This window comes from Cariama cristata, unplaced genomic scaffold (genome assembly GCF_000690535.1).
Source record: "Cariama cristata isolate BGI_N322 unplaced genomic scaffold, ASM69053v1 scaffold38657, whole genome shotgun sequence".
NCBI classification, from domain to species: Eukaryota; Metazoa; Chordata; class Aves; order Cariamiformes; family Cariamidae; genus Cariama; species Cariama cristata.
This window is the reverse complement of record NW_009629105.1, coordinates 46,390-59,975: the sequence shown is the minus strand read 5'-3', so window position 1 is coordinate 59,975 and position 13,586 is coordinate 46,390. Positions and strand designations below refer to the sequence as shown.

General features: G+C 43.0%; 1 protein-coding gene across 1 annotated transcript in view; it reads left to right on the top strand.

Moving 5' to 3' along the window:
• Positions 1-13,586, top strand: part of UTP20 (UTP20, small subunit (SSU) processome component, homolog (yeast)) — a gene marked incomplete at its 5' end in the record, with an annotated part of 63,979 nt that overhangs the window by 9,981 nt on the left and 40,412 nt on the right. Inside the window, 11 exons of the mRNA XM_009705046.1 lie at positions 31-209; positions 2,230-2,385; positions 2,915-3,003; positions 5,465-5,570; positions 6,798-6,948; positions 7,373-7,435; positions 7,767-7,925; positions 8,986-9,062; positions 9,944-10,023; positions 10,703-10,946; positions 11,926-12,126. Coding sequence (XP_009703348.1) covers positions 31-209; positions 2,230-2,385; positions 2,915-3,003; positions 5,465-5,570; positions 6,798-6,948; positions 7,373-7,435; positions 7,767-7,925; positions 8,986-9,062; positions 9,944-10,023; positions 10,703-10,946; positions 11,926-12,126 — 1,505 coding nt within the window. The remainder of the gene's footprint in view (positions 1-30; positions 210-2,229; positions 2,386-2,914; positions 3,004-5,464; positions 5,571-6,797; positions 6,949-7,372; positions 7,436-7,766; positions 7,926-8,985; positions 9,063-9,943; positions 10,024-10,702; positions 10,947-11,925; positions 12,127-13,586) is intronic.

Below are 13,586 nucleotides of genomic sequence, written 5' to 3'. Positions count from 1 at the left end.
TTTCCCCCCCCCACCCACCCTCTCCTTTAGCTTTTTCTTCCATGCTTTCTAGAGTACGTTGAACATTGCTTCTCTGGCACAGATGCCCTCACAAAGGATGAGGTGATGGCAGTTCTGGCTAAACTCATTCTGGTGAAAGCAGAGCCTCCGACCATTGGTTCAATGGCATTTGAAAAGTATCCTCTTGTTTTCACTGAATCATCCGTCAGGTGAGACTTCTCAAGTTTAGCAAACACTAGATGTGTCTGCATGGCTGTGGGCCCAAAAGCAGTGCAGAGCTACATAAAAGTTGTCCCCCAGTATTTGCTGCAGTTGTGTAAATGGCAATGTTGCTGGCGGATTTACAAACCAAGTGATATTGTAGGATCCCATGTTTCTTTCTGAGATTATTTGAGAAGAAGTACTGCTCTGGAAAGGTTATCACTGATATGAAAAGACCAAGAAGTGTTGTGGTAGATGTGTGGTGGGCATTTGTTACACCAACATGCATGCTGCATCCTTGGGTGGTTAATCTTTGCAGAGAGTGCTGCAGTCCAAGTTATCATCACTAACCTGCCTGTGCCCCATCTTTCTTTCCCGTGTGCATACGTCTTGTCCTGGAGCTTTCTTGACAACAGTACTGTAGTCTTACCATAGAGCAAGCTGGGTGCCAAAGGGCATGTAATTAATCCCGATGCAGCACTCTGCTGGCACAGCTTGACTGCTTCTAGTTGCAAAGCTGGTTTTGTTGCAGTTAAGTGGTTACCTTCCCCTTGGAGCCTCTTTGGAAAGATTTGGGGTCACCGCTGTCAAGCACAGAATGACCGTTGCTGATCTACTGATGACCATTGTTCTAATCATTGTAGCTCAGATAATTCAAAACTTTCACTTGCAGAGTGGTGACTTGTATTGCCTTTTATGTAAGGTTTTATGTTTCCTAAAACCAATCCACTCTGTGGGTTTTTCCTATTTTTATTTAATAGAGTGGAGGTATTAGGGTTTGGGGAACAAAAGGTTGAGTCAAAGTAATTAAATTTGGGTTTCTTCCCTTGTCATCTTTGTCTGTTGATCTCTCTCTGGATTTTCAGTGACATAGAGTACATAGCTGAGAGGACCTTGGTCCTACTTGGGACTTTTTTGTGCTCCTGCAATGTCAGTGGTACAAATTAGGGCTAGGAGACATCTCAAAAGTTGCACACCCCATCTCCTAGCTAGAAATTAGCAAGTCCTGAACCAGACCTGAAAGATGTCCGACCAAATTGTTATTAAATAGTCCAATTTTGGAGATTCCCAAGCCACCCCTGGCAGTCTGTGGCAGTACTTTGCTGTCTTCATTGTTACACAGGTATTTGGGTTTGGTTTTTAGTTGTGTTTTGTTTGTTTGGTTGGTTTTTTTAACCAGTCCTCAGTGTATGAACTAAACTTCCTTTACTGCAGTTTAAATCCATTACTGCTTGTCTTCTCTGCAGGGAACATAAAGAGCAGAATATTTCTTACTCTTTGTATCCAGCTTTTACAAATAACAGGCTTTGGTCATCAGAAACATCTGAAATCTTCTTTCTCTGGATGAACAATCCTAATTCCTTGAGGTTTATCTCATAAATTTTGTTTCTTAAACCTCTAATGATTCTTGATGCTGTCTTTTTGTTAACTTCTGTATTTCTTGAAGGGTGGAGCCTATGCAGTCTTCTAACTATGGTCTTGCAAGCACTGGGTGGAATGGAAAGGTTGCTGTCCATGGGGCGTGAAGTACTCCTGTTCATATGTTCCAGTATGGTTTCAACCCTTTCTGCCTGCAGATAGGCTTGGTGATTTGGGCTCAGCTTCTGATTCCTTTTAAGTCCTGAAACTTTTACCTCACTAGTTGTTTCCTGTCATCTGTTAGTCTATCTCTGTCAGCGTGATCATGGTTTATTAACGGTAATCGCAGAGACAACTCTCAGGTGCTCCTAGAAGCTATGTGTCCTAGTTGTGAGGATGTCCAACAGAGAACTAGTGTCTTTCCTTCTAGAAATACTATTTGAGCTTGAAATAAAGACCTGACATTTCTTGTGGGCCATGTTTTGTGCTCCTCAGCCTGACTAGATGATATTTTGTGCTGTGGAGGACATTGAAAAGAATAACATCCCTTGGATTGACCAAGTCCTTTTTGATAGAAGTAGCAAACATGATTTTGAATATCATGGAGGGGAAAGGAACAATCTGTGATATGCAATGGTGCGTTACTAAAAAGTGTGGGTTTATTTTTAGCTCTAATACAAGGCAACAAACGCGTAAAAGACAAGGAGGAAAAGCAGAAGTACTGGTGTTGGATCATATACTGTCTTTAATACATTTACCAGAGAATGAAGACATCACTGACCTTTCACAACCTTGGGTTGCCTTGGTTGTACTGCCACATATTAGGTAAGGGGTATTCTAAGATACTATTGTCCTGTATTTCTGTAATACTCTCTAGTTCGCTATCTGTCAGAAATAATTTTACTAAGGCAAGGATAATAATTACTAACCATAGTTTGGGGAAACCAAGGTTAGAAGGCGAAAAAATGCTGTGTGGAAATACCATGAGTCAATAGTAAAGTTGGGAACAGAATATCAGTTTCTTGATTGCTTACTCCCTAAATTTAGCACTTGAGTACGTAGAGATGTTCTTAACATGTTTCAGTTTCTGTGTTTTAAGCACTGTCCCCTCTAGACAGTGTTTTTTTCAATAGTTGTGGTGTTCTTGTATGGAAGGAGTAGTTGGAAAGAAGGTGCAATGAATGCTACAACTTAAATTGTGAATTGGAAATAGCAAAAATGGTTTGCTGCTGGTTTCAAACTTGGAGTGAGCTACATATAATTTAATACAAGATAGATGTGAAAGAAAGCTTTCATATGTGTGTAGGTGTCAGTATAATACAGAAATAAAATTCTTCCCGTTTATTTTGGACAGACCAATGGACAAAGAAAACATTTTGTCATGTGTGACAAGTTTTATAGACTCTCTCTTCACAGCCATTGACAAAGGAAGCCTCTGCAAAGGTCAGTTACAGTTATTTCCTGTCTATTTGCTTTTTGTTGATACATAAAAAAACCCCACAAAGCAGTTTTTCTGATGACACAAATCTTGAAAATGAATAGCAGTGGCATTGTATCCAAATCTATTGACCAGCTCAAGTAAAACTAGAAAAGCAAAGCTTGGGAGGAAACACCCCCCAGGAAACAATTCTGCATTTGCTGTTAATAATAATGGGGCAGCAGATAACTCTGCAACGTGGAGGACAGAGATAATTGGGAAGGAAAAGAAGGAAGTGAGAAAAAAGAGGATGGAAATCAATCTAAACCAGATCCGGGCTGAAGCAGTCAAGCAAAGGTGAGACTACTGACTCACAAGCTCCAATTAGACTATTCCAAACCTATAGTGCAAAGTTTGGGACATCACCATCTCTGACATAAGTGACAGCACCAATTCTAGAATGCTGCATCTTTCCTCCAGGCATGGGTGGTCACTGGTTGTCTTCCCTCTCTAGCCAGAAAAAAAATGTTTTAACTGAGCTTGCATTGGGCAAGGGCAGTTGTTACTCAGGGGGAGTGCAAGTATTTGGTCTTGTGCCAAAGTGTAAGCAGGTATTGGAATGCCTCAGGTTCAGCGTTCATCATTCCTTGGTTTGAAAGGGCTTGTCTCGTGTCTGGCCTTTTCCCTTTATAATCACGTTATGAATGTTCCTAAATGTATCCACCCATTGGCTGTGTTGCCTTTTCTTCTCTGGCCTTTGTCAAGCATTGTCCTTGTTTTAGCCCTTTCTTCTGTCCTGTTGCAGGGTTTGCATTCATGATTATTTTAGTGGCAATGTACTTATTCTAAAAATGGAATACCCAAACTTTCTTTTCTTGGGTCTCATGTTTGGTGGCAGTAGTAGCAGCTCTGCACCAGCTCTGTGTGTGTGTGCAAGAGGCGCATTGCTATTTCTTCCTTTGCCTGTAAGAGAAAAGAAAACGTACGCAACTTCAGTCCTACACTCCTGCCTCCTGTAGTCCCATGCTATGCTGCTTTGCTTGGTTTACCTCACCTTCCTCCCAAACTAGGGTTCCTGGACACTTTCTTCATCCTCCAGCATTGTTTCTAGCTCCATGATCTCTGCGATTCCTTCACCTTCTCCTAGGCCTGGAGTCTCTCTCTCTGCCTGTGCCTGGCACACCCCAGCCCTGTGCTCCCTGCCCAGCCCCTCAGGTCTGAGGCAGAGCTCAAGTCCCAGAGCTGGGTGGTTTTTGACAGTTGCTGTGAAGTGCAGGGAGGGTGGCTTGCGAACCGGGGTAGCACAACAGCGAGTTACCCCTGGCATCTCTTCAGGGATAACTGCCTATATGGAAGGGCTTACCCTGTTGATCATGTAGGTGTGTCTATAGTGAGGTGGGAGCTGCTATCTTTGTCCAGCGCAGACGTACTACTACCAAATGGTATGTGGATTACAGTTTGGGAACCTGTGCCCTTATACTATAGGTGCAGAAAGCTTCATCCTGCCATTACTTGCTGTTTCTTCTCCTCTCTTTGAGGAGCTCCTTATGTAGATTAATGGTGAGCAGGATTCAGCACGCACCTGGGGAATTAAGCAACTTGGAACAGAGGGACATTTTCAAAGGAACAAATGCGAAATGAATGCTGTCTTCCCCTTCTTTTCCACAGCAGCTGGCAGCTTGTAAGAAGACTATATTCTTTAAAAACTTCCTTCAGTTTGCCTGGTTTAGGAACAGTGTTTCTTCTGCTTGGGAAGAGACGAAGGAGAAGGGAATTTTTTAATTTTTTTTTTTTTAAACAACCTACTTGCTAACTTAGGAGTGTCAAGGGAAAGGAATTGCCCTTCCCCTTTCTTGCCTGGAAGGCCTTTGGCTCTGCTGTGCTTCTGGGAACCCCCTCCATCCCTAAGGGAGGCTGAGAGGTTTAGGAAGGAGACGCGATCACTGTAACAGAATTCAGCAAACCTGCCTTCCATTCACGAACAAATATTCCATCTTTAAGTACGTGGAACAGCTTTGGAGTTCTCATACAGTAGTGTATTGCCGAAGTGCTGAAGTTTATAGGCACCTGTGTGGTAGCATCAGTATATATTTTTGCTTCTATTTTGCTCATTCATATAATTTTGGGCAGCATTTCTTTGTTTCTGAGTGCCATTTATAGCATAGAGCTGTCTGAGACTCCTGCAACAGTGCTTAGCTCCAGATCTCTGCTCTCTGTGTACACGGGTGTGATGGGAACAGATGCAAACTAGGAGCTACTCACAGCTTTCAGTGCCGGCTCAGTGCAGTAGGCACTTTGATAACCAGAGGAGCATTTCCTTTATGGGTTATGATAATGGTTAGAAAATACACGTGCCAGTTCTGGGATCCATATGTTAAGCTATTTCTTTGACTCCAGCCACTTCAGGATGGGTAAGCACCGTGGAAAAAACAAGTCATTGAGAGCTGAGTAAATATACAGGCTGTTCTTGTTCTCTCTCTGCTCCAGGAAGCCTATTTGTGGCCTGCCAAGCTGTAAGTACTCTTCTTAGTCTGACAGAGTCTTCTGAAATACTCCATTTGTTACCTGTGGAGCGTGTCAAGAGCTTGGTGACGTAAGTAAACTCTGCCTGTTCTGTGATCCTTCGTGATTGTCCTTGGTACAGCATAGGATTGGCTTTGCCTTTATGTAGGGGCTTGTTAAATGCCTCTGTGTGTGTTGCTCATTCCGTTATGCCGGTGCCTTGCTTCAGTACTGTGGTTGTGTAATGCAGCAGTGCTGTAGGCACTGTTTGTTTGGAGAACCACCTAGATGTAGTGCCTGTTCAGTGACATTTTCTCTGCAAACTGAAGCTTTCCTAGACAGCTGCAGGGTAGTGTGTCAAGTAAGTTGGTTCTAGTTTTACCTAGGAGTGCTATGCTTAGTAACTGTGTGTTCCAATTGCAATGATAAAAGAGAGAGGAACAGTGCTTTTGAGTTGTGTCAAAAGCCTGAACTTCTGCAGTCTGCTGGTGGTGGTGGGGTTCCACCATGTCCTTACATACCCATGTGTGTGCTTGCTCTGCAGCGGGAGGGGGTTTTGTGTGCTCCATTTTATTTATTGTAAGTCTGTTCTACTTACAATTACCACACATAGCTCAGTGGCTGGAGGGATTGAGGGAGACCGTTGATGTCTCTCCAGCAAATCCTGCTGAACCTGTCATGTCCCATCACTGTTGGGCTGGAGCATCTCCAAGTCTTCGGTGGCTTGAGCTTCAAAACATCCTGTTCAGTTAAGAAATCGTGGTGCCCATGTCTGAGGAGTGATAGAGATGAGACAGCTTGCCCAGATCAAGCAGGAAGTCTTGGCAGGGAGCTTCAATCTAGTGGTTTTCTACCAGCTTTGAGCTGTGGTCCCTTGGAGCAAGGGACGTAAGATAGCAGAAGATTTCCCTGTGGACAGGCAGAATTCCTGGTGCCTCACCTAGGCCTGGATTGTTTCTTTTCTGTTGAAGTTGATCACTGACCGGGCACCTGGGCAGTAGCAACAGCCCTTGTCTGACCTATGCAGATTTACTTTCTGCAGCTGTGTCTGTGTCCAGCCTGCTAACCCCAGCTTGACAAGCCTGATTAATACGAAGGAGAAATCTCATGCCTCTTGGGCTGTCCTAGGTAATTGGGCTTTCAGGCTGCAAGCCGGAGTGCTGGTGAAGTCTGACTTCACTGGACTGCTGGTGCCAGCAGAGTCTGAAGTCGTGTGAAATTTTCCATTAATATTGTTATGGCCACTCCTGCCTTATTTTCAAATATCTGTATTGTTGCAGTGCTCTCCGTATGCTAATAAAATGCTCTGTTGTTTTAGCGCTTTCCCTTCAGACCCCTCTGCGTTGCTGTTGGCTGATCTCTATTACACAAGGTTGGCATTGTGTGGCTGCCAGGAACCCCTTTCCCAAGGGAATCTAATGGAGTTGTTTGAGAAGTTGCATCCTAATATTTCCACTGGTGTTTCCAAGGTAATCGGCTTTTTTGAGCACGTGCAAAAGAATTTGTATTTTAACAATGTAATTTAAGTAAGCTGAGTTGAATGACAAAAGCTGAAAGGAGAAACATCAGACTGTTGTAAAGCTGTTACTTCTGTAGTATCTGTTTAGGACTGTGTCCGTTTCTGAGAGGCCGCCATGGGGCATGAGTTAAGAGGTTAACTTCTAGCCTTGCAAGGCTTGCCTCTTCCCTAGAGGTGAATCAGAGCAGGAGCCTTATATATTCAGTTTGAATTGCCCGCTAGACTACAGGAGCTCATCCATGTCTCAGCTCTAGGAGGAACCTAGTGAAATCAGCCTCCTGTGCAAAACATTAACCTCTGTGTAGGTATGTTTGTGACGGCGTATGTAGCCTGCATTCTCCTGCATGCTTCTGACATGTTTCCCCTTTGAATAGGTCCGGCTATTGACTGTTCGAATTCTAAACCATTTTGAGGATCCACCATCTACACAGATTGAGGTAGGGCTAAAACTTTTCATTTAACATTTCAAAGCCATCTTTGTTTGATGTTGTGTGTGAACTGTTTTCCACTTTGCAGAAACAAAGCACATGTCTGGTAGAGGTTGTCCTCTGCTTTTGTGCTTTCACATTCCAGTTTTATCTCTTTGTCCCCCTGCCTCCTGACGTTTTCAGATACATGAGTTTTGATGCCTAAGTGGTGTAAACCAGAACAAGTCCCTTGACTTTGTTCTTTGGTCCAAAACAGCTGGGGATTCTGTGCAGTTTTGTCGAATTACCTTTCAATGAGAAAAGGATACTCTAACAAAATGCATGTCACTTGTTTGTTCAGGGTGATGGCACAGGAGAACTCCAGCCAGTATTTGCCATATTGCTCCAAGCAGAGCTTGTGCCAGCAACGGTGAATGATTACAGAGAGAAACTCCTCCATTTGCGGAAATTAAGATGTGACATAGTGCAGTCTGCAATACGAAGTGGATCTTTGCAAGAGGTAAGTAGTTATTGTCAAAGAGTGATTGTCACATTCCTTTCTTCCAAGAGAATGTTCCTATTCCATCACATGGTTTCCAGAGTTTTTCATAAGAGTTCATCAAAAAATCAGTTAGCTCCCAGATTAGGTTTTAGAAAACTTACTTGTGAGTAGGGATCACAGCTCCCATTGTCCTTGTGACTATTGTGTTCTCTTGGATATTTAGTAGAACAGCAGTGGTATCTGGATAAATGGCCTACAACCAGATTAATTGGGTTTTGGTATCATGGAAAGGAAGGCAAATGATTCCAGGGAGAAGTGAGTCATGAGCAAATTTAAGATCATGACCTTGCCATACCCTCAGCATGATTGAATGTTGGTAGGACTGCAATTGGAGAGCCTATATCTTCTGGATCTTGCTGCAGGGTGAAAATCTTGTATGCCTGTGACTGTTGAATCTCCTCTGCTGCTGAGCTGAAGGGGACCTCACTTTCTAGATGTTGGAAGGATCACAATTTTACTAGTTAAAGGATCATGGATTTGGTGGGAGATTTTTTAAATTATTTTTCTGGCTGTTGCTGTACCTTTATAATTGTTTCACCTTGACTTCTAGGCTCCTGTGAGGAAGGGTTGTAGGTCAGTCCTTCTGCATGTAGGACAGCAAAGAGCCAGTCCAGAGGATGTGCTTCTAGGCCTAGTGCAATGAAGTGCAATGAAGACTCCTCAGGGCAAACTTTCCTCTTTCTGAGGTCCCTAATGCTGCCATGGCAGCCCTGAAGTTCGAGAGGGAGGCAGCCAGTCCATATCATCTGCTGTGCTGAACTGATTTTTGCACATTCATGGTGTGTAGGTATGGTGACTAGATTTCAGTGCAGCTTAGAGTAAATGGGCTCTCGATTTCCTCGTGCAACTGTGAGACAAGGAGTGATGATGTGTGTGATTGCTTCGTTACTTGTAATGCTTCTGAGAATTTCTTTGATCAAAGTTCCCTCTTCGAGAGGAAGAAAGGTTAGAGAAGGTTGGTTGGTCTTTTACTATTGTTTTTAACGTCTAAACAAGATGGTATTGTATGTCATTCTAGGTGCCTCTTCGGTATTTACTGGGGATGCTTTATATTAACTTCAGCCCTCTCTGGGATCCTGTAATTGAACTCATAACGTGAGTATATGTGGTTGGATGCTGCAATCTCTGGTTGTCTCACAGAACATTCCTTCCATTGTTCTGTGAGCAAAAGCTGAGGCAAAAACGTTTGATTTGGAGAGATCTATGCCTGAGAACCTTCATGTGAAATCTTCTGAAACGAATTTGATCTCTCAAATAAATCACAACATGTGTAGACTCTTACTTTTTAACTCAGTTTCTGATTTTTCTTACTACTAAAGGGAACTTGCAACAAATATAGTCAAATAGCATGAGAATTTTCAGTCAAAGGTAGCAGGATTTGATTAGTGCTTCACAAATGCTTAAAGGAGCAAGAAATCCCTCTCAGTTTCCATGCCTCTGACTTTTCTGTCCTTACTGGAAAACCTCTAAATCCTACTAAAGAGTAGGGAAGACTTACCATGGTGACGGCTGAGCTAAATATGAAATTAGTGTCTGGTTTCAGCCTGACTTTATCTTGTTTTTTCCCCTCTGTTGTATGATTAAAAAGGATGGGATTTTCCCCTTCAAACTAGTGAATTAATTAAAAAAAAAATTAAACCAGCTCTTCAGAAGATATGTCCATGCTAATTCTTCCTTTGGTTCTGTATGATATTACTGTACAGAAGTCAGTAGAAAGCTTGAGAACATTTTTTACTCAGTTTGAGTTCATTTGAAGTCATGAGATACAACCAGATTATTTTAATAACAATTGACGTTTGGGATGCATGAGTAAAGGCGATGAAGTGCTGCAGCTGTATCGTGTGGATGTCCTGTCTTCGGACACCCACATTAAAGCGGTGATCAAAGCCTCTCACTGTGTTAGTTATTAACTTGCCTAGTGACACATGGCTTTTTTTATTTTCCTTTTAATTTCATGCTGTCTTATGCTTTGTTAGTTCTCATGCAAAGGAAATGGAGAACAAACAGTTCTGGAAGGTCTTATATGAGCATTTGGAGAGGGCTGCTACCTATGCTGGTAAGTCACGGCTCCTAAATGTTGTTATGATGGTAACCCAGCTAATTGTGAGTGACGTGACTGTGTTTTTATGTGCCCCAAATTTATGTGTGATGGAGGAATTCAGAACCAGGGCACTAGACTACCAGCATCATGTCCAGGGCAGGAGTGGAGAGGCCTGGGAAGAAACTGTGTTTCCTTCTGTCCTGCATGCTAAGAAGTAGATAGAAAAGGCAGCTGCCTTACAGGAGGGAGTTGCAGGGTGTGGGAAGCTGTGCAGCAGTTTCATCCCTGCTTAAGGCTGACTCTGATCAGGAACAGTGACAAAACCTATATAATGGGGCTGACCATCTCTGCTCCATAGGTTCAGTGGAATTTCGGCAAATGGTGTCTTTCTTGGGTGTGCTCTTGAGGTTTACCTGTGAGTGTGTGGAATCTGATTTCATGATAGAGCCATGAGCATGCAGCCCTTTGTGGACTTCTCTGTTATTCGGGAGAACTGAGCTTAACTGAGGTGCGCCAGGGCTTTAAGGCATCCTAGAATACTTTCTAAGCAATGCGAGTCTTTCAGGTCAGTGTTAAATACAGTTATCTAAACAGGTACAGGTCACCAAAAGTATTACTTTGTACTGAGGGGCTGATCCTTTGCTACTGGTGATTATGAAGTAACCTGAAGAGATTTTCTTCATCTGTTCTATAGAAATGGAACTGCAAAATGAACTAGATGAACAGGAGGAAAGCATTGCTGAAACAGAAAGCGAGAAGATGCCAGAAGGAGGAGTGGGTACTGTGTTCCTGGAACAGCTGAGGACTAGAACAGATTGCAGCGAGCGGCTGGACCACACAAACTTCCGTTTTCTACTGTGGAAAGCACTGGATAAGTTTCCAGACAGAGTGGAGCCTAGGTCGAGGGAACTTTCCCCACTTCTTTTGAGATTTATTAGGTAAGTTTTATTTATTTTTCAGTTGAGAGGACACATTGCTTTCAATGTGTTGCTGAGCTTTAAGACTATGGCTGTCCCATTATAGACTTTATTTCTTGAATGCATGGCTGATGAGATGTCTGTTTCCAGTTAAGGTAACCTTTTGATTGAAATGTGGATTCTGTTAGAAACATCACACAAGAGGCAGGCTGAAATGAAACTGGCAGTATGTTTCTGCTGCTCAGTCTCTCATTTATTGTCTTGCCACTGTCACAGCCTCATGACTCCATTAGGGAATGATTTCAGTGGAAATAAAATTCCTTTTTTTTTAAAAGTGAAAATACATTTTAGTTTGGAATCACAGAAGACTGAAACACTTTCCCCCAAGATGGGGAAAATACTGGTTTTGTTAGAGGCTGATTCAATTTCCTGGCCCTGGAGGGAGAGCAGTGCATGCATGCGTGTATCAGATAATATGATGCACATGGGGTAGATGTGTTCTCATGGCAGGGGAAGGTTTCTGATATTCCTTTGCTGTGATTAGAAAAATCTATGTTTTGCTTGCTTTCTTGGAAAAATGGAACCATGCTGTACTAGGGTAGTTTCCTCACTTCCTCTCACACTGCCATACTTGCTGTTCACCTGCCCACTCGAGCAAACACAAGCCCCGTGCCCTCCACATAACCCCTTTACAGACCTCTAGTAATTCAGTGATTCCTGTCTCTCTACTCCTCTCTACCAGGTACCTACAGTCTCCTTTAGTGTATTTGGTCACTATTATCTCTGCAACTTGTAGGCAAAGAAGCATGTACTTGCTGAAATACACTTATTTGGGATTTTTTAGCCACATAGTGTCCCAAGACACAGTACTATTAATAGTGAGAATGGTGGATTTGTCTAGTTTTTATTTGTTCTTGCCCTGAAACCCTGAAAAATGCTATGCTGCTTAATTCCTTCCCTTTTTTTCTTCTTTTTTAAAAAAAAAAAACCCACACCACAGAAATGAGTACTACCCAGCAGATTCATTAGTGGCTCCTTCTCAGGATCTTAGAAAGAAAACTAGTGGTACAGTAACAGCAAAAGAAATACCTGGTGAAGAGGTGAATGATGTTGCTATGGAGGAGGAGGAAGAAGAAAAGGAAGAAGGGGAACCGATTGCTGTAGGACTACCAAAAAAGAAAACAAGAAGAGCTGCTGCTAAGTAAGTATTTTTAGTTTCCTCTTGCTAGTGCTTTCATGGAAAGGCAGATTTGGCAGCTCGTGTTGAGATAAAAGCTATATTTTACATATATTCCTTTTTCTTCTTTTGCTGGCACTTCATGATTTTTCAGTGGCTTGTAAGCACTTTAGAGTCAGAAACTCTGCCTGCACAGTACTGAACATTCAGAGACCCTGCCCAGGCTTGATCATTATCTCATTACCTTCTGACAGTCTGTGGTTTGTTTTACTTGAAGCAAAAATTATGTGGTATTCTGAAGTTTTTGGAGGCTGTTGTACCTGAATTCACCTGGCTTCTCTGTGTGTATCTGTTGGTCTTTTAAAACTGAGGGCATTGCCAAACACTTTGAAATATAAAACTATTCATTTAGGTATTTTAATGTCAGGATTCTGCCATAGCTTACCTGTTAGAAATCTTGGTCCCAGTCGTCTTCTTAGTGACAGAGATTTTTATTTGGTGGTGTTTTAGACTGAAGCGACATCCTGTTGTAATGTCATTGTTTGCAGTGCTGAATACATGGAGAAAATGACTGTTTGTATGAATTCTCCACAATTTCTCTAATCAGAGTCTTCTTACCCTGATGACCTCTGTCAAATGTCCTTTAGAAATACATCACAAAGATTTGTATTTTGCCACTTTTTCTGCACAGGATGTCCCTTGTAATGACAGGGAACTTCAAAATGTTACCTTACATGTTGGAACACGATGAGTATTTGATATATAACCTGAATTGTCGTTTAATCCCTGGTGTCCTATAGACGTTTCATTTTATTCCCAGTTTCTGGCTTCTGTCTGCAGATTAGCAGCAATTAAAATACAGCGACAGTCCAAGAATTATTCCCCCCCCCGCCCCAACCTTCATCTCAAAATGTCCACGTACTTAAGTGGAAACATTAGTTCTTGGTAGCAGTAACAAGGCATCAAAGATTTACTGGAGGCGTGTTAATGAGTTCTGGAGTGACCTCTCTTCATCTTCACGCGGGCCGGTCCATGCAGCCAGGCCTGTGCCGTGGTAGGAGAGTCCTCGGGGCAACCGGAGGACCCACACCTGCCCTGAGCTCGACTGAGTTGCCGGAAGGCGTCGTACTCGTCCTTTGGCTGAGCGCAGCCATGAAGGAGGGTGGCCCAGCAAAGGGAAGTGTCTGGAGAGTTTGTGTGAGCTACCAGGGGGAGCAGCTAGATCAGGACAGCCTCTGCCAGCCCCACAGCCTGTGTGGTAGGGAAGATCTCACGCCTGCCTTACCCTGGTCATGTCTCTCCCCTCCCAGGGTGAGGTGAGGTGAGGCAGATGTGGGGTGACGCAGCCACTTCTAGAGGAGCTGTGACCCATCTGTGCTTACAGCCTGGCATAAGGCCAGCACAGTCTGTAGCTAAATGCAGCCCTTCATGTTGATAGGAGCGAAATGGGCACCAGTTAAGGACAAGTGAATAAATAAAGAAGT